Source organism: Diabrotica virgifera, chromosome 6 (assembly GCF_917563875.1).
Source record: "Diabrotica virgifera virgifera chromosome 6, PGI_DIABVI_V3a".
Classification (NCBI taxonomy): Eukaryota; Metazoa; Arthropoda; class Insecta; order Coleoptera; family Chrysomelidae; genus Diabrotica; species Diabrotica virgifera.
In genome coordinates, this window is record NC_065448.1 from 149,120,335 (window position 1) to 149,143,935 (window position 23,601).

The 23,601-nt window shown below is 33.3% G+C and overlaps 1 protein-coding gene across 1 annotated transcript in view; it reads right to left on the minus strand.

Moving 5' to 3' along the window:
* Nucleotides 1–23,601, minus strand: part of LOC114329182 (trafficking protein particle complex subunit 10) — a 143,603-nt gene that overhangs the window by 110,564 nt on the left and 9,438 nt on the right. Inside the window, exon 3 of the mRNA XM_028278205.2 lies at nt 13,766–13,952. Within this exon, the coding sequence (XP_028134006.1) occupies nt 13,766–13,952 (187 nt within the window). The remainder of the gene's footprint in view (nt 1–13,765; nt 13,953–23,601) is intronic.

Genomic DNA, 23,601 nt, shown 5'->3' on the forward strand with positions numbered 1-23,601 from the left:
AGGGAATTTGCAATCAGAGTCAGAATGCCTGCTACTGCTCCACTGTTAACGAGGGCACACTGTATGTTACGTTTAAGTTTTGCACCAGAACATGTCGATTGAGATATTAACGACTGGACTAATATTCTTTTTATTGATGGGTTCAAATTTGCACTTTTCGAATCCGATAGATACTTTGCACTGTCGGATCCACAAAGTGTACATTTCGACTCCTCAGTAAAAAGAATATTAGTCCAGTCGCTAATATCCCAATCGACATGTTCTGGTGCAAAATTTAAACGTGCCATACGGTGTGCCTTCGTTAACAGTGGAGCAGTAGCAGACATTCTGACTCTGATTTCAAATTCCCTTAATTTGTTTCTAACCGAATTGGCACTTTACGAACTGAACATTACGGGCCACGGGCTATGGAAAGATCATTTCGCAGTTGTGTAGCTGTAACATGACGTGTATGCAAAGTCTGCAGATGTAAATAACGTTCATCTGCTGGGTTCGTGCACCTGGGAAGTCCTGGAACTTGTCTTCTTGAGTATCCTCCACATTCTCTATACCTTCTTAAAGCTCTTGAAACGCTGGATTGGTGGATTCCCATAACTTCAGCAAGATATTGCTGCGATCGGCCATCGCCAATTAAACCTACAATTTGGGCTGCTTGTTCTGACGTTATATTTCTCATTTTTTGTAAGAACGCACCTCCTCGTTGAAAACTCAAGCAGACATAGTGCACAGATCAAAATCTCGAACTCAAATAACCCAAATAAATATTCTGCTTTAACAACGTTTTGTTTCTTGTTTTTTTTTTCGGCAAAAAGACGCTTTAACTTGAAATGTTATGGGTTTGTAGACACCTACACAGAAGACGATAGACGGGAATTATTATAACATTCTGCTAAAAATTAAAAATGATTTTTAGAATTTTTTTCTGTTTCAAAAATTATGCGATACTTTTTGAAATTAGTGTATTTTATAATTATCAATTAACCAATAAGGATTTAGCAACCTCAGCAAGATACGTCGAATGAAGTAGGTTTGGTGGAAATCCGTGACTGCATAAACATAAATATAACGTCAAATGTGACATTATTTTGTAATAATTATTTGAAATAGTTTAAATTCAAACAAATTAATGTATTGCATTAATTTTTTAACTGATTTCTGTGTAATTTGTTTAGGTATAAGGAATTTAAATTGATTAGTATTAATTAAACACAGTTTAAAATTTATTGTTATAATAAATCTTCGATTGGAAATTGTGATTTTTAGTTTTAGCAAAATATGTGGTTGTAGAAAAAGTATAGTGTGTAACAAGTACAGAAAGGTAATTTCTCACTCGTTTGAATTGCGGCACTCGCTTGCGCTCGTACCGCAACTTTTCAAACTCGTGAGAAATTAGTACCTTTCTGCACTTGTTACACAATATACTATTGTATATCTTATTGTTTTTCTTTATATTTTATTTTGTCTTATAATGATTTGGAACTTAAATACAGGGTGATTGATTAGTGGGGTAAAGCTCAATAGATCCACTATAGTAATAGATAGCAATAAAAGTTAATAACAAAAATTTTAGCCACCTTTGAGCTTCACATTACAAAATTAGTTAGAATGTTACAGGGTGTTCGATAACACAGTGGCAGACCAAACTTATGTTTTTTTTTAAATGGAACACCCTATATTTTATTTTAAATTCGAAATCCTGTTATCTTCTCCTTCACAAAAATATAAAGGTTTGTTATGTTATACAGGGTATTTACAAATTTATAACCAATTTTATATGAAAATCGTAACAAGTTCAACTCCCCGTATAAATAAAAATAAGCAAAACAGCACTGGTTTGTTAATGCCGTATTTTTTTACGTATTGTCAAAATTTTCAAGAATGATTGATACAAGAATAAAAAACCGCTAAACGCCGTAAAAATGAGTGGCGCATAAAATATTCCAGCTACAAAAGATCTGATATGAATATTACGTGGCACGAAAATGGATTTTCATTTGATGCAAAACAAAATTCTAGTTTTATTTTAAAAGATTTTTCCATAATATTTGCTAAATTTGAAGTAAACGCGCCACAAAAGAGTAACTTTGATACAGTTTGAATTTTGAAACTCTTTTGTGCGCGTTTACTTCAAATTTAGCAAATATTATGGAAAAATCTTTTAAAATAAAACTAGAATTTTGTTTTGCATCAAATGAAAATCCATTCTCGCGCCACGTAATATTCATATCAGATCTTTTGTAGCTGGAATATTTTATGCGCCACTCATTTTTACGGCGTTTAGCGGTTTTTTATTCTTGTATCAGGAGTTTTTCAAAGTTATTTATAAATTAAATGTATGAAGTTGAATGCAATGTTCCTCTATTACACGTCAAGCTTTATAAATGGTCACCTTTGTTGCATTATCTCCCAAATGATCTAGTGTCCATCGAATGTACACTAGATTTTTTTTTATTCGAAATAGATCGAAAAAAAATTGAGATGGCCGGTAAATGAAGTCGGATTGCCCGTTGCCAGATCAAATTTAGCGTCGTAACCACTACAACTACATAAACCATTTCGGGAATAATCGTAAATTGGATTATACTTTTGTAGCTTAAAAACTTCTAAACGGCTTAACCGATTTTGATCAGTAAACATGAGTTTGAAACGTATTGACCAGTAGTATCTGATGGATCTAAGGTCAAGTATGAAAATTGAAGCTACTACAGGAATTATTGAGCTTGAGAAACCGTTTTTCCCACAGGAAATAGATTTTATCATACTTATGAAGCCTATAACCTAAAAAATTCAAATTTTCCGGGATATGAGGTATACACCGTTAAATTCGTCTGGTGTACTTCTATAAACGCTAAGTTATTGGCGCAATTTGTAGGTTGAAATGTTGAGTAATTGTCGAAAAACCAAAATTTTCAAAGTTTAGTTTTTCAGTTTTTCGGCTATACTGAGCCGTGTGTATGTCTGATTCTGACGGCTTAGACACCATTTGAAAGCTTAAGTCAACACTATTAATTTGATGTATTTGCGGTTCTCCTGGCTCTTCTTGATCCGAATATATATACCCCCAAAACATATGCCGTTTTGTACCTACCAAGTCCTATAGCTGGCTTATGGGTGGTCAAAAGTCACAAACTACACCGGTTCTAAATCGGTCCTGACCCCCTCTTCAAACACAGAGGAAAAATATCAAATCGGTTTAACTTTCAAACACACATACATATATATCCACAAACATTTTCCCTTTTTTAAATAAAAATTAAGTCACATTTCTAAGCTCTATAACTTTTGAATGGTATAACCGATTTTCAAAATTAGACATGCGTTGGAAAGGTAATGATCAGTACTGTTAGAAGCCGCAAAGGTCGGACATAAATTTTTGAAGTTTTTGGGAGTTTTGGGGGCCAGAACGAAAAACAGACCTAAATAGGAAGGGCCGTAAAATCGACACCCTTGGACCAAAATGGATGGTTGACATATGAATGGGTGAGTCTTTTTCTGAACTTGAAGATGGGAGTTGGCACAATTTTCAATTCAGTCAGATTTAGAAAATTGAAAATTTCGTGTATATAATAGTGCCTCGTGTAGGGGGGCGTATTTCTGCGCCACTGGCGAGAACTGCCGTTCTCTGGTAATTTTTTCGATATAAAACTAACAGCTTCGATAACCAATAAATCGAAAACTATTAATTTTATCAAAAAAATGTATAATGAACATTTTTTGCTTATAAGTAATTAATATTTTTACCAGCATTTGCGGTCAAAATATAATAAAAAATTTCCACCCTCGAGATGAGGTGGCAACAACCCCATGGTAAAAGCGTCTTTCGGCATCATATAGATTTTGATCCTTGGACTATCCACTACTTATTGTCAAATTTTCAAGCAAATCTATCCATTCTGTAAAAATTGCGAAGTGAAAAATTTCAGTTCCTGGACTAATTATACTTTTGGAGCTCTATAACTTCTGAACGGTTTACCTGATGTTGATCGCTAAACATGAATTTGAAACGTATTGACAAGTAGTATCTGACCAGCATCCAAGATCGAGTATGATAACTGAACGTATTACAGGAATTATTGAGCTTGGAAAACCGTTTTTCCCGTAAGAAATAGATTTGATTATACTTATGAAGCCTATAACTTAAAAATTCGAATTTTCCCAGATATGAGGTATACACTGTTAGACGCGTCCTGAGTCCTTCTACAAACGCTCAGTTATTGGTGCAATTCGTAGGTTGAAATTTTGAGTAATTGTCGAAAAACCAAAATTTTCAAAGTTTAATTTTTCAGTTTTTTGGCTATGGCGAGCAGTGTGTATGTCTCAGCTTGATCGCTTAGGCGCCACTTGAAAGCTTAACTCAACCCTATTGATTCGGTGTATTTGCGGTTTTCCTGTCTTTCCTTGAACCTAAGATATATACGCCCAAAAAATATGCTATTTTGTATCTACCTAGTCCTCTAGCTGGCTTACGGGTAGTCAGAAGTCAAAAATTAGACCGGTTCTGAATCGGCCCTCACACCTTCTTGAAACACAGAAAAAAAAATTCAGATCGGTGTAACTTTTCCACACACATACATACATACATACATACATACATACATACATACATATCCACAAACATTTTCCATTTTTTAAATAAAAATTGAGTCATATTTCTGAGCTCGATAACTTTTGAATGGTATAACCGATTTTCAAAATTAAACATGCGTTGGAAAGGTGCTATCAGAAACATCTGTGCTATCAGAAGCCGCAAAGGTCGGGCTTAAATTTTTGAAATTTTTGGGAGTTTTGGGGACGAGAACGAAAAACAGGCTTTAAATGGGAAGGGCCGTAAAATCCACACCCTTGGACCAAAATGGAGAGGTAACATATGGATGGACGAGTCTTTTCCTAAACTTTAAGATGGGATTTGGCCCAATTTTCAATTCAGTCAGGTTTAGAAAATCGAAAATTTCGTGTATATATAGTGTCGCTTGTAGGGGTGTTGTGCGCCACTGGTGAGAACTGTCGTTCTCTGTGGATTGCTAATTTTCTTTATATCAAATACAGGGTGAATCAAAACGCAAGTACATTATTTTCTCAGTAATTTTAAATGTAACACCCTGTATTTTATATCACTATTGAATAGTACCATTACCGTATACTTTAACTTTTTGAATAACATTCCCTATGGCTAAATTTATTAGTTTTCGAGATATTTTCAATGGACCAGTAGCGTGGCCACCCAAATCACCAGAATTTAATAAACTGGACTGTTTTTTTTTGGGGTTACGTTAATAATGAAGTTTATAAAATACCTCCAACAACAAGGGATGAGATGAAAAATAGAATACAAAGTGTATTTCGATGTGTTCATTTACAAATGCTTCGTAGAGTAAGTAGCTCATTCAATGATCGTTTTTAGGCGTGCATAAATGTGTTAGGAGCTAATTTTGAACAACCTTATGTAATTAAATATTAAGAATATTTTATTAAAAGTAGCTTCTAATTTTTTCATGTTATTTTTTTGCAAAATGTATACCGAAAAATTATATTTTGTTCTTTATTTGTTACATTTACATACAAAAGTAGTGTTTAATTGTCTTCACAAAATGTTGCATTTTGTGTTTTTGTGTTTTTTTGTAAAATTTATTACTAATTTTTTTTGTTTATTTGTTGCATTTACATAAAAAAGTAGTTTTTATTTGTTTAAAAAATGTTGCATGTTGTGGTTGTGTTTTTTTTGTAAAATGTATTACTAATAAATTATTTTTATTTCTATATTTGCTACATTGTTACATTGATTACCGGATTGATAATCAGTAATCGTCAATTGTCAATTCAGTCATGGCTTACTTAAAATTTAGATAAATTTAGACACCTAAAATAATTTGCTCTGAAAAATGAAATTATCTCGAAAACTAATAAATTTGGACATAGGAAATGTTATATAAAAATTAAAGTACGGTAATGTTACTTTTCAACAATGATATAAAATACAGGGTGTTCCATTTAACATTACTGAGAAAATAATGTACTTGCGATTTGACTCACCCTGTATTTGATATAAAGAAAATTAGCAATATCAATAATTCTTAAAAATTTTGACAATAAATAAAAAAATATGGCATGAATAAACCATTGCTGTTGTGCTTATTTTTATTTATACAGGGAGTTGAACTTGTTACGATTTTCATACAAAATTGGTTATAACTTTGTAAATATCCTGTATAACATAACAAACCTTTATATTTTGTGATGGAGAAGTTAACAGGATTTCGAATATAAAATAAAATATAGGGTGTTCCTTTTAAAAAAACATAAGTTTGGTCTGCCACTGTGTTATCGAACACCCTGTAACATTCTAACTAATTTTGTAATGTGAGGCTCAAAGGTGGCTAAAATTTTTGTTATTAATTTTTATTGCTATCTATTACTATAGCGGAGCTATTGAGCTTTACCCCACTAATCAATCACCCTGTATTGTTGGTATAGTTGTCTTTTACATTTTTTTTCTTCCTTTACTTCGGTATGGTTTGTTTACCTTGGTTTATTTATTTATTTCCCTACTATTGTTTGCATTTTTTTTTTAATTTTGCCGGTTATTCGCACAGAGATTGGAAAACACCGTTAAATTTACCGTACTATAAAAATTAAGACTAATATTAATACTATTTATTCAAACTTGACATGAAACCTTTCCTCTGCATGACATACTCGTTTAGGTATAATTAGGATATCAGTGAAGAGTAACAAAATGATGGTATCATTTAAAATAATTGCTACAATTACGATGGGCGGTAACCTACTTTCAATAGGTAATAAAAGATGCGCACATTCAATTGATATTCTTGTTCTTTGAATTCGATTTCAACCATGTATTATTAATATGGGTATTTTGTCGTAAATAATTCTTTAAAGTTTTGGATGTGAATGAGACACAGATGGATTTTTACTATGTTAAATTAAACATCATCTCAATAGCCAATTGAAGATAAAGTACATAAAAAGATACAAAGACGATATTCTTCGAAATTCACGATTCTGTCCCGCATGGTTTTCAAAACAAGGAAAAAGAGTTTGTTTCTTCTGTCTACTGCATATAAAGTAGATCTTAGCTGTATTAAATTTACATATAGGTCCTCTGTCAGTGCCGGTTTATCCACTAGGCGCTTGGGGTGGACGCCCAGGGGCTCGAAGGGGCACGTTCCTTTTAATTATAAAAAAATAAAGTCGCTAAATAATTTACATATTCTCCGAAAAAAAATCTCATACGCAGATACGCCAATACACTGCCAACGCCTTTGATCTATTGTTACATCTCTTCACGCCTATAAACAGTGCCATAGCCTAGCCCCACAGGTGCCCCGTGTCAGTGTTTGTGGCGGGGGCCTTTTCCAAAAACTACAGAAAGTTGTCAGATATCGCCATGACATTGATTAAAAACTACCCAAGTATTGGGTAAAAACTGTGTATGTAGGTTATTAATCAATGGCCATGTCTCGAATTGTATCCAAAATAATCGCGCAAACAGAGTTTTTTAGTTTATAATAATTTCATTTTGAATTGTGGGGAATAATATCTAATGAAATCTAATAATTTATCTCACTTTTCGGTTTTAAAATAAGTTGTTTTAAAATAGGAACAAAATAAGTCCTTTTAAAATGGTTAAAACGAAAGACAAAAATAGATATACCTAAATCTAATTTATAGATAAAGAATAGATTATTCTCGAAAATGCCAATACCCAAACAATAGGTACACACTCTTTCAAACATTCAAAAGTAAAGCCATTACAAAAATTGCAATTTATCATTATACAGTGCTAAGGCTAGCACTCCACTTGCGATTTGAAATCGCAGCGACAAAAAAATCGTTGTCCAGAAAATTAGTCGCTGTTTTGAGAACCGCGAATTGAATGCGATTGACAGCTTTTAGATGTTTTTTTAATCTAGAGATAAAGAAGAAGTCAAGACGTCAATTAATACTTTATGCGAGAAACATAAAAACGATGTTGATGAAACCAAAAAGAACTTGCATAATGAAATTACCCATTTTGTAACGTTATGCCAAAATTTGAATAAATATCATACAATTTATGCAAAATTTGATTCTTCCAGGATGTAAAAGCAACTTTTCCCAATATTTTAACTTTACTGCAAATTTATTTGACGATACCAATTTCTAATGCGTCAGGCGAGCGGTCTTTTTCGGCTTTAAAAAGAATAAAAACATATTAATTTAAGGTCAAATTTGGGCCAAGAAAACCTAGATGCATTATCACTATTGTCTATAGAGAATGAAGAACTGTAGAAATGGAATTGTAATAATATTATATGGCAGTTTGCGAATGCCAAGTCAAGAAAAAAAGTGATCTAATTTTTGTCTTGATGTTTTTTTGCTTGTCATGTGTTGTTTTGTGGAACTTCCTTTTTTTATTTATATTTTTAAATGTATTTTTTGGATTTTTTTTACATTTGCTATTCTTCTTGCTTGTTAAAAAATATTTTATAGATTTTACAATAAGCCTTTATAGTTAATGCATGTGTTTTCTTGTTAAAAAACTGAAAACGAATAGCAATGAAGGGGGCCCCTAAACCTCCAGCGCCCAGGGCCCGAAGTTAGGTTAAACCGGCACTCGTCCTCTCGTTTGTTGTTTCCTTTTTATAATGCCTTTAATTATTTATTAATGACCTTTTGTTTTCCTTCCCTAAACAGAGCTTGCTCTACTATTCTATTTTCTATCATATGTTTGTCTTTGTTGCACTATCCTTGTGTACACTTTAAATGATACCACAGATAAACATCGACTTTGTAATTATTTCATTGCATTGAGTAGGAATTAAATATCTCTGGATATTTAGGAAATATTACTGAAAAACTAAATGAATAGATACAAATATGGAGACAATTGATAATCGAAAGTTTTACTTTAATAAAATTAAAAATAATATTAAAAATAAAACTTTCATTGAGACCAATTTCGGTCGGTAGTCGGAAGTCGGTTTCGATGAAAAAGACATCAAATTACTAATAGACCATGAAGGATCTCTTTTTAGGTGGATGTGAGAGGTGGCATTCGGATTTTTGCGGATAAAGTTAGGTGATAAGTTCGTTAATAATAATTGACTTATGCTCCTTCTCAAATATGCCCGGAACATTAATAATAAAAAAATAAAATATTTAAAAATTTCAAAAAATTTCGTTTTTTTTTTCTGCTTTCTTTGCTTATAACTTTAAAACGATTCATTTTGAAACAAAGTCGTACAGGAATAAAACAAAGATAATTAAATTTTCTATCAGATACGATTGGTTAAAAATCTCTTAATTTAACACTCTTGCTGCAAAATAGCAATAAAATAAGGGGGCAAAACAAGCCTGTCCTTATTCATTGTTTGTCCATTACTTAGGTTACACTTGGAACCTTCCTAATTCGCTTAGAAAATTTTTGTAATGTGCTAAAACCGTCCACCAAATTTCATTAAAATTGACTAGATTTTGCATAATAATTTTGCAATATAAACTATTTTTTTTAAATTAATTTTTTTTTAAATCTTGCACAACAAAAACTAGAACATACGAAGATTTGTCAATTTTTTACATATAAAGAATCACTCCACCTAACTAATGCACTTTACAGAATTGAAATCGGATTATTTAAGCAGCCTCAGCAATGTTTTAAAGTTATAAACAACTTTTTGGCTTATAAACAAATTAATGCTGTGTCCAGGAGGGGGTGCTACGGGCTCCTTTATTTAGATGGACTTACCCAAGTTTTTTTTATGTATTTTGACCCGTACAACACGAATTTTTTGGGTAACAGTTGATCCGGATGTCGATAAGATTGTTATAAACAAAGAACTTGAGGAATTACATAACATCGATTTTTCGCAAAATAAAACATTTTTTTTGTATTTCTTGGGTAATTCTAAGCAAAAAATGTTTTTACAAATTTTTTCGTAGGATGCATAGTTTTCGAGATAAACGCGGTGGAACATTAAAAAAATAGAAAAATTGCAATTTTTAAAGGAGAATAACTTTGATTAAAAAATAAAATAGCAATTCTGCTGACAGCATTTGAAAGTTTAAGTCAAATTATACCGGTTTTAATTATTTGCATTGCTAAACATTAATTTTTTTATTATTAAACAAAGCTATTTGTTTATAAGCCAAAAAATTGTTTGTAATTTTAAAACATTGCTGGGGCCCCTTAAATAATCCGATTTTAATTCTGTAAAGTGATTTCTCAAAAGATTTTAAAAAATATGAACTTGTTTAAAAACATTTACATTGCAAATTTATTATGCAAAATCTATTAGGTCGATTTTAATGAAATTTGGTAGACCATTTAAGTAAGTTATAAGAATTTTCTAAGCGAATTACTAAGGTTCTAAGTGCCACCAAAGTGGTTAAGAAACATTGAATAACAACAGGCGTAATTGCCCCCTTATTTGTATTTATTGCTATATTGCAGAAAAGGTAATACCTTAAGACATTTTTGACCAGTCGTATACCATACAAAATTCAATTATCTTTATTTTATTTCTCTACGACTTTGTTCCAAAACGAACCGTTTTAAAGTTATAAGCAAAGAAAGCAGAAAAAATCGATGTTTTTCGAAATTTTTAAATATTTTTATTAATGTCCCGGGCATATTTGAGAAGGAGCATAAGTCAATTATTATTACTGAAGGTGTCACCTAACTTTATCTGCAAAAATCCGAATGCCACCTCTCACATCCAAAAATACACGTTTTTTACAGATTAGTCCTGGTCTATAAAAAACTTGTCTGGAACCAAAACGCCAGAGTTAGGATCGAACGTTCCACATCCGCAGAAGTAGAAATTCCAAGGATGGGAGTCAAGGTGAATGGCGTAAATATCAACAGCATCAGATACGCCGATGATACGGTGTTGATTGCAGATTCCGACTTGCGTCTACAACGACTCATCGACAAGACCAACTCGACCTGTGAGTAATTTGGTATGAAAATAAACATTAAAAAAACCAAGGTGATGTCAATCCGAAAAAACCAAAACGTAGCTCAACCTTGCACAATAAATGGGCACATTTTAGAACAAGTCAATAGATTTAAGTACTTGGGATGTTGGATCGATAGCAGCCTAAATCCTGATCTAGAAATAAAATCGGGAATAGAACAGGCCAGAAAATCTTTCGAAAAAATAAAAAAACTGCTTCGTGAGTCTCGAATAAAACTCGAAATTCGGCTACGTTTATCCAAATGCTACGTCTGGTCGACTCTTCTCTATTCAGTTGAGACATGGACCCTTAAAACATCAACCGTAAATAAATTGGAGGCCTTTGAAATGTGGATCTACCGGAGATCCTCAAAATTTCATGGATATCGCATACCTCAAACGAAGAAGTGCTGAATAGAATAGGTAACGAAAGAGAACTTTTCAACAAAGTGAAAGTTAGAAAAACATCCTACCTAGGATACATACTTAGAAATAATAAGTACCAATATGCTCAACTTCTAGTGAAAGGAAAGATCGAGGAAAAGAGAGGACTAGGAAGCAAAAGACTATCGTGGCTCAAAAACATCCGACAATGGACAGGGCTAAATTTTGAACAGCTAATAAGAACAGCTGAAGACAGAGAAGAGTTTGCAATTGTAGTAGCCAACCTCCATTGAGGAGACGGCACTTTAAGAAGAAGAGGAATAGACCAATTTTCTGATAACGCCTTCGTGGTTTCTACAATTTACAAGCCAAACGAATGCTGGAAACAAAGAAGGCCAGGGAGATCTATCAATTGCATCTCACTTCCTGACTGTCCAGCGTGACAAAATTCCAACGAAAAATTGGTCCCGCATACTCTACTATTTTTACTACTATTTTAAATATGGAGACATTACACAATACACAAAATCAAAAACATCTCTTTAGTCTAGGCGCCAGAGGGGTCACCGTGTCCTTTTCAATTCTGATGGACAAACTCAACGGTTTCTTATGGATTTTTGGCTGCTGACTACGAATTTCGAGGGTGGAATTCGATCCGAGTGGTCAAAAAAGTGTTATAAACAATTTAATTGTTTATAAGGCTCTGGCTCATAAACTAAAAGAGATAAAAAATAATGTTTCAAATAAAATTTGTTCGTTAATAAAAAACGAAGGAAAAAACGTTTACTAAACTTAAATCCAACAGTTAGAACTAAAGATATTGTAAAATTAGTGCACAATGCAAAGTTCAAATTTCAAAATAAGTATTTTTCGAAGCTTTATCGATCGTAACTCAGTTTCTACGAATGCAAATGAGCCCTAGTAGGTTATTTTAAAGCTTCGTTAATAGGCTTCCAAACAAAGTTTGTAAAATTACTTTATCTTCAAGTATGTAAGTATTTTTCGACGCTTTATCGATCGTAACTCGGCTCCTACGCATGCAAATGAGCCAATATGTAATATCTATATAAAAATGAATCGAGTTCTTTTACAGCATCTTCATTGCATATAAGACGAGCATTTATGTTGTGGCGGCATACACACAATTAACGTGCCTTGATGATGTTGCAAAAGAACTAGATCCACTTTATATGGATATCATATAGATAATTAGACTCTGAGACCCCAGAAAGTTTTAGTTTTACTACCTATAAGAACAGACAGTACCACCATGTAACTGTAAAAATTGCTCTAAGAACTTATGCAGAAGTAAAAAAGCTGAAATTCTATGTATATCTCGATGCAGATGCATGAAAGATAATGTTTGTAAAAATACTATTAATAAATAATATCAACTTACTTTTTAGTTATATTTCTGAAATATCAGTTTTTAATGTTTTTTTTTCTCATTTAGTACAAAAAATAGAAGACAAAGTAAATAGAATGAAAGGTGATACGAGGTACAGTATGATGATTTAACTATAAGAATTATATGATAAAATTTTATTAGGATCTTCAAAAATGAAAAATGAACATAACGTATATATACATAGATATTATAATTTGCATCGAGAAGTTAGCGCGTGAACCTTTACGCGGTGAGCCAATCTCGCGCCTCCGAGCGCGCTATTAAAATATCGATATCTTGGCCAAAAATAAACATACGAACATTTTCTTAAGCTCAAAATGTTCCTTTTGAGTTCTTCTATCATTATTATTAATTAAAGTATAAATGTTTATAGCTCAAATTTGCTTGAAACCCTTATAAACAAATGAATGTACCATTTTTTTAACAAAATTTTAATTTCAATCGAATATAACTTTAAAATAAATGAAGACAAAGTAATTTAGCAAACTTTGTTTAAAAGCATATTTATTAAACTTTAAAATGAGACCTTCTAAGGCTCATTTGCATGTGTAGAAGCCGAGTTACGATCGATAAAGCTTCGAAAAATACTTATTTTGAAATTTGAACTTTGCATTGTGCACTAATTTTACAATATCTTGAGTTCTAATTGTTGGATTTAAGTTTAGTAAACGTTTTTTTCTTCGTTTTTTATTAACGAACAAATTTTACTTAAAACATTCTTTTTTATCTCTTTTAGTTTATGAGCCAGAGCCTTATAAACAATTAAATTGTTTATAACAATTTTTTGACCACTCGGATCGAATTCCACCCTCGAAATTCGTAATCAGCAGCCAAAAATCCATAAGAACCGTTGAGTTTGTCCATCAGAATTGAAAAGGACACGGTGACCTCTATTTGGCGCCTAGACTACTTGGAAAAATTGAGATAACACAAAAATTACAACCTGAATTTTTTTTATAGCTACTTTTTAATCGTATTAATTTTGATATACATTTGATACTATACAAAGGTTTCTTACCTTGTTTTGGTGCGAAGTCAGCCCGAATCTTGTCCAAAACTGTTGTTCTTGGCAATAATTTATTTGTACGTTTCCCATCAAAGTTTTCAACGACTACTATTAACCAATCGACAATTTCTTTAGCAGCTAGGTCTCTCTGCCAACTTTCAATGTCTTCTTTCACTGTAGTTTTGTATACTTCTAAGTCCTGAAAACGGAAAAATTTAAAATATTCTTGTAAAATTCACGATGTTAAAAATTTTGACAATTCATTTAACACAACATAAAATTTTGGGAACTCAAACCATGACACTTTGCAATCAACTATGGAGTAATATAATAATTGCAGGTAACAAATTAGATTACATGAAAGAAATAGAATCAAGTGCGATAAGGAGATTATGTACACAAAACTCCAGGTACAATTACAACAGATAAAAAACAAAATGCCATAAAGAAACTACCAAAGTGGACTGATAGTTGCTCTGACTTTATCTAGCTTATTGTTGAGACATTGGCGCACTTGAACTTCTGGGTTTTTATCTATTTGGGTGTATATTCCTCATGTATTTCTCTTACTATGTTTCTTCTCTTTATTAGATAGTTGCAGAAAATTATTATGGGATAATCAGTAAATTGTGAATTATTGTTTGTCGTCGATAATTTTATGGCCTTAACGATATCATATAGAGAAATAAATATCCTGAATGACACCTGAAAAATAAAGTGTACAAGATGACAATATACCTCCATTATAAAACAAGGTCTGACATAAGCAGAACCAAATGAAAACAAGGAATGAAATTCTAATAAGAATAACCGAATATTTTATATGACAGGAAAAGAAGTGAAAACATTAATAATAATAATAATAACCTGTGGGAGTTTTTTGTCAATTCTTCTATCAGGCGCGGCCCCCTGCGAATGGGGGATGCTTTCTGGGTATTCGTAGCGCCAATACCCAGAGAGTAGCAGGGATACTTGCCGTGGAACAAAAACTGACACCTGGCAGTAGGTATAAAATGCACACCCATGAGAATGGAGATAAATAATTTATGTTTAGGATCGCTGCCTGGGGATCGCCAGGGCACGTCTGGAGCCGACGCTGGACGTGACAGCATGCGGGACGTCGGTGGCAGGGTGTTGAGGAGGCTGGCCCCTGTCATACAATCAGCTACAGCCCAACCACAACCACAACCACAAGCGAGCCAAACAACAACAAGAGCTCCACCCGCCGAAGATGCTGCGCTGGATCATCAGCCGGCGCTCACTCAAGCGGGACGACCGAGGCAGCGCATGAAATGGACTGTGTCCTGTGTCCATCAATGAAAACATTTTGCGCTTCTATTACAAGGTGACAAACCTCGGTCAAGAAACAATCGGCTACCGACAACAGCTGTATGCCGAATTTTGCAGGTCATACCCAGATATTCAAGTATCGGAGCAAAGAGTATCAGATCAATACCGGGTAATCATAAGGAACAACCTTATCCCAGAGACTAGACGCAATTCGATCAAAAGCGAAGTCGAACGGGAAATTAATAACCAAGAACAAGTTTTAGATCAAGTCCCTAATGAAATCCTCGATGAGCAGATTCCTGGGATTCCCGTGCCAGAAACTCAACCTGATAATACACAGCAGGAAAACAACGAGTTGCGCGATAGTCTAGTAAACGAAATGGCTCGTGCCGTACAAGAGTTTAATGGAACAAACCCACTTAGCAGACCACCTCTACCACGAATAAACTCTTGTAAGAAACTAGGTGCGCTGTTACAAATTGTGAACACTGAAGTCCTACCCAACTATGTCGTAGAAGCGCACACGTTAGAATATTTGCATATGCTAATCTACTGTGCAGCAACAGCAATTGCTAATGTAATGGGTGTTAAGATCAGAACACGACGGGGTACTAATAACGAAAGAACTGGTAACAGAATTGCACCCTGGGAAAAAAGACTGCTCGGAAAGATCGAATTACTACGTAGGGATATTGGTATAGTCACAGAATACATACGAGGTGTAACAAGTAGAAAAGTCATCAGGAGAGCTGAAGAAATAATGCTGACTACCGCAAGACACTCAAGATATGATCCAGAAAACAACACAGCCCATCAGTGTCTGGATACATTAAAACAAAAGCTCTCCGTTTATTCAGGACGACTAAGGAGGTACAAAGTTAGTAACAACCACAAAAGCGACAATGCTCTTTTTGAAAGTTCTGAAAAGGCGTTCTATCGAAAACTCAATTCCACTGTAGAACGTGTCGATAAGACTTACCCAAGCCAAGAAGAAATTCATGAGTTTTGGGGAAATCAACTGCCCACGCCAGCTGCTCTTAACAACAATGCTGGATGGATAGAAGATACGACACAGAACTGCCAACACTACATTACCACCCTTTACGAACCCTTCACTACTGAAGAAGTCTAAAATACCATCAAAGAGCTTCATAACTGGAAATCTCCTGGACCAGACGGAGTTCAAAACTTTTGGTTTAAGAAGTTTTGGAGTGTTCATGAATGCTTATCAACACTAATTAATCATGTTATTTCTAATCCGCAGGATATACCATCATTTCTAACTCAGGGAACCACTTATTTAATTCCGAAGGATCAAAATAACACCCAAGATCCAGCCAAATACCGCCCAATTACTTGTCTTCCAACTTTGTATAAATTGGTCACATCCTGTGTAGCCCGGCGTATCTACCAACACTGTGCTCTGAACAATATCATAGAGCCTCAACAGAAAGGATGCGCTAAGGGTTCCATGGGTTGCAAAGAACAACTCATCATCGACTCAGTCATTTCTAACCAGGCATATTCCAAAAAGAGGAATCTTTTTACTGCCTTCATTGATTACAAGAAGGCCTTTGATTCAGTGCCGCATGAATGGCTTATAGATATATTGAGAATATATAAAGTCGATGATAATATAGTGACCTTTTTAGAGCATATAATGACGGAGTGGAAGACTAGAATTCACCTTCAAATACCTGGTGAAAATAACATCGAAACTGAAAATATCGCAATCAGCCGGGGCCTGTTTCAAGGAGATTCGTTGAGTCCACTGTGGTTCTGTCTAGCTATGAACCCACTATCTCAGCTATTGAACTCCACAGACGCAGGTTTTGGCATCAAAAATAACAACAATGTGGTGGCGAAGCTTAATCATTTATTGTATATGGATGATTTGAAATTAATGGCTTCCACTCGAAACCAACTTGATGAGATGCTAAAAACTGTAGAAACTTTTTCTAATGATATTAGCATGCACTTCGGACCAGACAAGTGCCGTATTTTAAATATAGTCAGAGGAAAAGTACAGCCCGGAGGATTCGATATGCAAAATGGCCACAACATCGTGGCCATGGGTGAAAACGATATGTATAAATATCTTGGAGTAAAGCAAGCGCGGAGAATTGACCATAAACAAATGAAAACAGAGATAACTACTGAGTTTATACGAAGGGTAAAACAGCTGCTTCGCTCACACCTTAATAATAGAAATTTGTTTAAGGCACTAAACACCTACGCATGTTCCGCGCTTACCTATTCATTTGGCATTGTTAAGTGGACAAAAACGGACATAGAAAATCTTCAGCGAAAAGTAAGAACGCACCTCACAAAGGCACAAAAACACCATCCAAAAAGTGCAGTAGAAAGAACGACATTACCACGGAATTTAGGAGGAATATATTTTTATATAATTTAGGAATTTTATGGATATAGGTGAGCAATTAGACAAACAAATTGCTAATTTAAGATCTTATTTTCAGATGCAGGCTGAAACATCTACTCTACATCGCGCTATCTGCGCAGTAGATGACACAAAACCGATAAAACTGAGGGAAGCAGAACTGCGCATAAACCACCTTACTAAGGACGAAAAAGTGCGCGCCTGGATGGGTAAACCTCTGCACGGGCGACATCCCAATGAGGTCAGCCAAGATTATGTCGACAATATAGCGTCGAACTACTGGTTGACATCAGGAAAGATGTTCCCTGAAACGGAGGGTTCATTACTGGCCATTCAGGATCAGGTTATACCAACCAGAAATTACCTGAAATATATCATCAAAGACCCTCATGTTCAAAACGACAGATGCCGATATGGATGTCAAGCCCAAGAAACCATCCAACATCTTACAGGGGGCTGCCAGGCATTTGCTGCAACTCAGTACAAGGAACGGCATGACGCAGTGGGGAAAATCCTTCATCAGGAGATAGCTATCAAGCTGGGACTTCTCCAAATCGACCATCTCCCATATTATCAATACGTCCCTGAGAGTATGCTTAAGGATGGCAACTACAAGCTATACTGGGACCGCACTGTGCTTACAGATTAAACAGGTGCATAATAGACCAGATCTCGTATTAGTCAATAAATTAACGAGACAAACAACCCTCATTGATGTGGCGATTCCTAACAACAATAATCTACGTACTAAATTTACTGAAAAGATCGCCAAGTACAGAGATCTGGAAATTCAAATACGGAGACAATGGAGAATGCAAAGTACCCAGACGATACCGATTATTATGTCTACTACTGGAGTCATTCCGAAGACCCTCCTCGAAAGCATAAAAAAGCTGGGTCTTAATGAACATCTTTATAAGACCATGCAGAAAGCAGTACTACTCGCAACGGCCAGATGTGTACGAAAATTTTTGGGAGATACACCTGCATACCAAGTCACCTAGGGCTCGATAACACGGAAAGAGTCCCACCAGAGCTCAATCCTTTTGATACCGTAGGTATCTGGGATGAGTCAATTTTCCCCTTAGAGGGAGTGTGAGCCGTATGGCTAAATCTGGATAATAATAATACATTTATTATCCACAATAACATAGTACATGCTTACAATAAATTACATACATTGAGTTAGTGGATAAAAGGCTACAACTGGTTCAGTCGTGGACCAGTTACCCAGTCCACTTCTGCTCTTCCACCAGTGCCTACCATATTAAAACACGTATTTAGTGAAACGAGAGCATAGCTAACAATAAATATAATAAAATTATTAAAACGATAATTAAATAGATATTAGGAATTGTGGAAAGGTAGAAGAAAGAAAGGAACAAAGAACGAAGGGACAAAGGAAAGGAGAGTAGTTCGTTTAAAACTTTACGCAAAAGTTGTTCATATATTTTGTAAATTTAACAGATGCTTCTTATATCGATTTTTAAATGATGATGCTGATGTAGTTAATAAACCTGAATCTAATTTAAATTAGTTGTTAATGCAAAGTGCGACATTGTAGGAAAAACCTCTCTGAAATAATACCTTGTTATGTCTAGGAACACGAAGAATAGTATTGCGTCTGATATTTAAATTGTGTATATCCGTTCTGAAGGTTAACCTGTTGTGTAAATAGGGTGGGATTTTTTTTAAATATACCTTATGACATAAACAACTAAAATGTAATTGCCGTCTGTTGTACATATTTAACCAGTTTAATTGTTTGAATTTACTCGAGATCCTGCCAAATTTTCTAATACCGCAAATCAGACGCACACACGAGTTTTGCAGTTTTTGAACCCTTCGTGAATCAGTACTGTCTAAACACGGTCCATAGTCCATATACAACGTCGCAGTGATTAAAGTGTGATAAAACTAATGAATCGCATAAAAGCTTTTTGACGTCCTGTGATAAAAAATGTCTTTGTGCATAAATCATTTTTAAAGTTGCATAAGCTGCCTTCAATTTAAGAGATATATGTTCTTTAAACCTTAGTCTCGAATCCAATAAAAGGCCTAAGTTTTTAGAATTTAATTTTATAGGAATATTTGTACCATTGATTTCAAGTGAAACGTTAGCCAAAATGGATTCACGTATATTTTCATTGCAAAACAATAATGCTACAGATTTTGATGGGTTAATTTTAAGTGCATGGTCAGTAGCCGTTTTGTAAATATTGAACAAATCAGTTTTTAGGCGTTCAACAGCTTCTAATACATTAGAATGTTCAAATGACAAATAAATTTGCGTATCATCCGCGTATAAGTGATAGTTGCAGTAGTTAAGACATTTAGGAAATGTTGATGAATACAAACTAAATAATAATGGACCCAAAATACTTCCCTGAGGTACACCTGACTGTATTTCACTAGACGAGGAAGTCATTTCATCAATCTGAACAATTTGTTTACGCTTATGTAAGTAAGAGGCAAGAAGATTCCTGGAACTGACACTAAATTTATAAAACTGTAATATTGGTAATAATATATCATGATTAATTAAGTCAAAGGCTTTAGTAAAGTCTAAAAGAACAAGAAGAGTAACCTTGTTCAAATCTAAAGATATAATAACAACATCAACAAGTGCAGTTGCACACCCATGATTACGTCTAAAACCCGATTGGTTTTCTGGCAAAATTTTATTAGTGCTTAAAAAATCTCTAATCTGGCTTTCCATAACTAGTTCAAAATTTTTTGAAAATGTAGGTAAAATACTAATTGATCTAAGATCATTGTACTCTTTAGGTGAGGTGATTTTCGGCAAAGGTATAACTTTTGCAAATTTCCAGTCTAAAGGAAAGTAACTTTTTTCAATGCAAACATTTATTATGTGAGTTAGAATAGGAATAATCACAGGACAGCACAACTGAACAATTGTAATATTTAAGTGGTCATTGCCAAAAGCTTTAGATTTTAACGAAAAAATGATATCCTTAATAAGCTCTTCAGAAACATACGAAAAACTGAAGTTATCATTAATACCCTCTTTTACGTTATGAGCATAATAGTTAAGTAATTCTTTACTACCTGGCATTATATTTATATTATTAATAAAAAAATTATTTATATCCTCTACTGATTTTAAATGCCTAGGTAATTCATTTTTTTTCTGTTTGGATATATTAAGTTTTTTTAATTCGGCCCATTTTTCCTTTGAGTTCGAATTCTGAAAGTTCATATTAAGGTAAGCCCTTTTTTCCGCTTTAATAGCAGTAGTTGTATAATTTCGAAATTGTTTGTAGTACAACCAATGTTCCGGTAATTGTGTTCTTCTAAATCTATTTAATGCATTGTCACGTAACTTTTGCAAATGTTTAATATTACCAGTAATCCACGGAGAGTATGGTTTTACATTACTGACTAAAATTGATTTTAAAGGCGCATGTACATCAAGAACTGACAGAATATAAGTTTGTAAATGCGATACTTTAACATCAATATCATCTGTTCGAAATATAGTATGCCACGGTATTAACTGAAGATTAGGTTTAATGGATATGGTTTAAGGGGGGGGGGTATGGTTTAAAATATTTAATTTTTTTTATGATTTCAAATAAAAGTACATACTTTCAAGAATACTCTCAGAATATTTCAAAATAATCGGAGTACAATTACTAGAGATACAGAGTGTTGAATATCCCTACCTTCGACTCACTTTCCGCGACTTCGCGCCAGCACGCTTGAGCGTAGTGAGAAACGTTAAACAACTGTTCGCCTTCTCTTTTGTAGATTACTCCTCGATTCAAAAAACATTCCAATGTGCATCACTTTACGCTTTGGTAGACAAATAAGAAGATGAAGATGCAGTTGTCAAAACTGTAAACGCATTTTTTCTCACAACTGCTTTTTTAAATGCGGTGGACACTGTAACTGAAAAACTACTCGGCCGATCTACCTGATATTTTGCACAGATTTTCTTTAGACAAGGTAACAACGTTGAGATATTTTTCTTTTTTTGCTTATTTTTTGTTCAACAATAATAAAGCTATTGATTTTCACAAAATTTTTAGCAAAAATTATTTTTTTGATTTCTGAGTGATACCAAAAATTCAAAAATCATTAAAAATAAAAAAACTCGACGTTGTGACCTCGTGAAACTAATAATCTAATTAAATATTTTTGAACTTTTTTGTTTCGTATGATCTAGTGACGAGTTCTGATGTCCACCGTAAAATCCATTTTTTTGTGAGCTGCTGTCAAAATTTGTCACCAATGGCTTATTTTTCAATATTTTGGACTGAATTTTTTTCTAAATATTCTTTGAATTGTACTTAATATATTTATTTAATTTAAAAATAAAATAATTGTACCATAGCTTAGAAAAAAATTCACAAAATGTGCTTGATATGTTGATTTCAAACCATACCCCCCCTTAATTAGATAAAAGAAAACCGAAGTATATAAACTAACAAAAATAGTTTTAGAAAAATATAAGTTTGTTTGAATTTTTCCGAAACAATGCATGTTTTCATTCCATATTGACTCCCCTATAAATAAGAAACCTTGGGCAGCCCAAAAACATGCCTCTGTGTCTGTTTAGAAAATACTGAATATTAAGCAAACAATTTCCTTGTTAGAAGAGAGTCTTTAGTAAAAGCAAGAGATCTTGCATATTTTATGTGGCAGTCTAGTGTTCATTCTTCTCTATTTGTCAATTGTTCATTTAATTTTTTTATTTCCATACTGATAAGTTTTGAACTCAAATCTTGTAAACACATAATGTAAGCAATCATCAACAATCACTCAATTAGTATTCAATCAGTGACATTAGTACATAAACAATGTACATGTACACGGAGATTAATGAATATAAACTACAATGAATTTAAATTTATTATAATTCCAGGTAATGGTTCTAAAGATATCTACTGCTTTATTGATCCTTTATAAACCAATACAGAGTGATTGATTATTGGGGTAAAGCTCCGTAGATCCGTTATAGTAATAGATACCGATAAAAGTTAATAACAAAAATTGTAGGCAACTTTGAGCTTCACATTACAAAATTAGTTAGAATATTACAGGGTGTTCGATAACATAGTGGCAGACCAAACTTATGTTTTTTTAAATGGGACACGCTCTATTTTATTTTATATTTGAGATCCTATTAACTTCTTCATCACAAAAATATAAAGGTTTGGTATGTTATACAGGGTATTTACAAAGTTATAAGCAATTTTATATGAAAATCGTAACAAGTTTAACTCCCTGTATAAATAAAAATAACCACCACGGCAATGGTTTATTGATGCCATATTTTTTTATTTTCTAATGTTCTAATTATAATTCCTAATTTTCTTTATATCTAATACAGGGTGAGTTAAAACGCAAGTAGTACATTATTTTCTCAGTAACTTTAAATGGAACACCCTCTATTTTAGGTATATCACTATTGAAAAGTAGCATTACTGTACTTTAATTTTTACATAACATTCCCTATGTCTAAATTTATTAGTTTTAATAGATATTTTCATTTTTCAGAGCAAATTGTTAATTACAGGTCTAAATCTTTCCAAATTTTAAGTAAGCCATCACTGAATTATTGTCTTATATATTATTGTCTTATATTGTCGTATTCAATATAAAAAAATTAGAAATATCAATCATTTTTAAAAATTTTGACAATAAATAAAAAAACATGGCATCAATAATTCATTGCTTTGGTGCTTATTTTTATTTATCCAGCGAGTTGAACTTGTTACGATTTTCATATAAAATTGTTTATAACTTTGTAAATATCATGTATAACATAACAAACCTTTATATTTTTGTAATGGAGAAGTTGAGAATATGTCGAATATAAAATAAAATACAGGGTGTTTCATTTAAAAAAACATAAGTTTGGTCTACCACTGTGTTATCGAACACCCTGTAACATTCTACTTCATTTTGAAATGTGAATCTCAATGTTGGCTACAATTTTTGTTATTAACTTTTACTGCCATCTATTACTATAACGGATCTACGGAGCTTTACCCCACTAATCAATAACCCTGTATATTGAAGGATAATGTTTTTTAATTAATAATTTGGTTGAAAATGATTTTTATTCTATTAGATTGATTTAAATTATTTTTACTGTAGTAACATTATTTTTTTATTTACCAATCATATT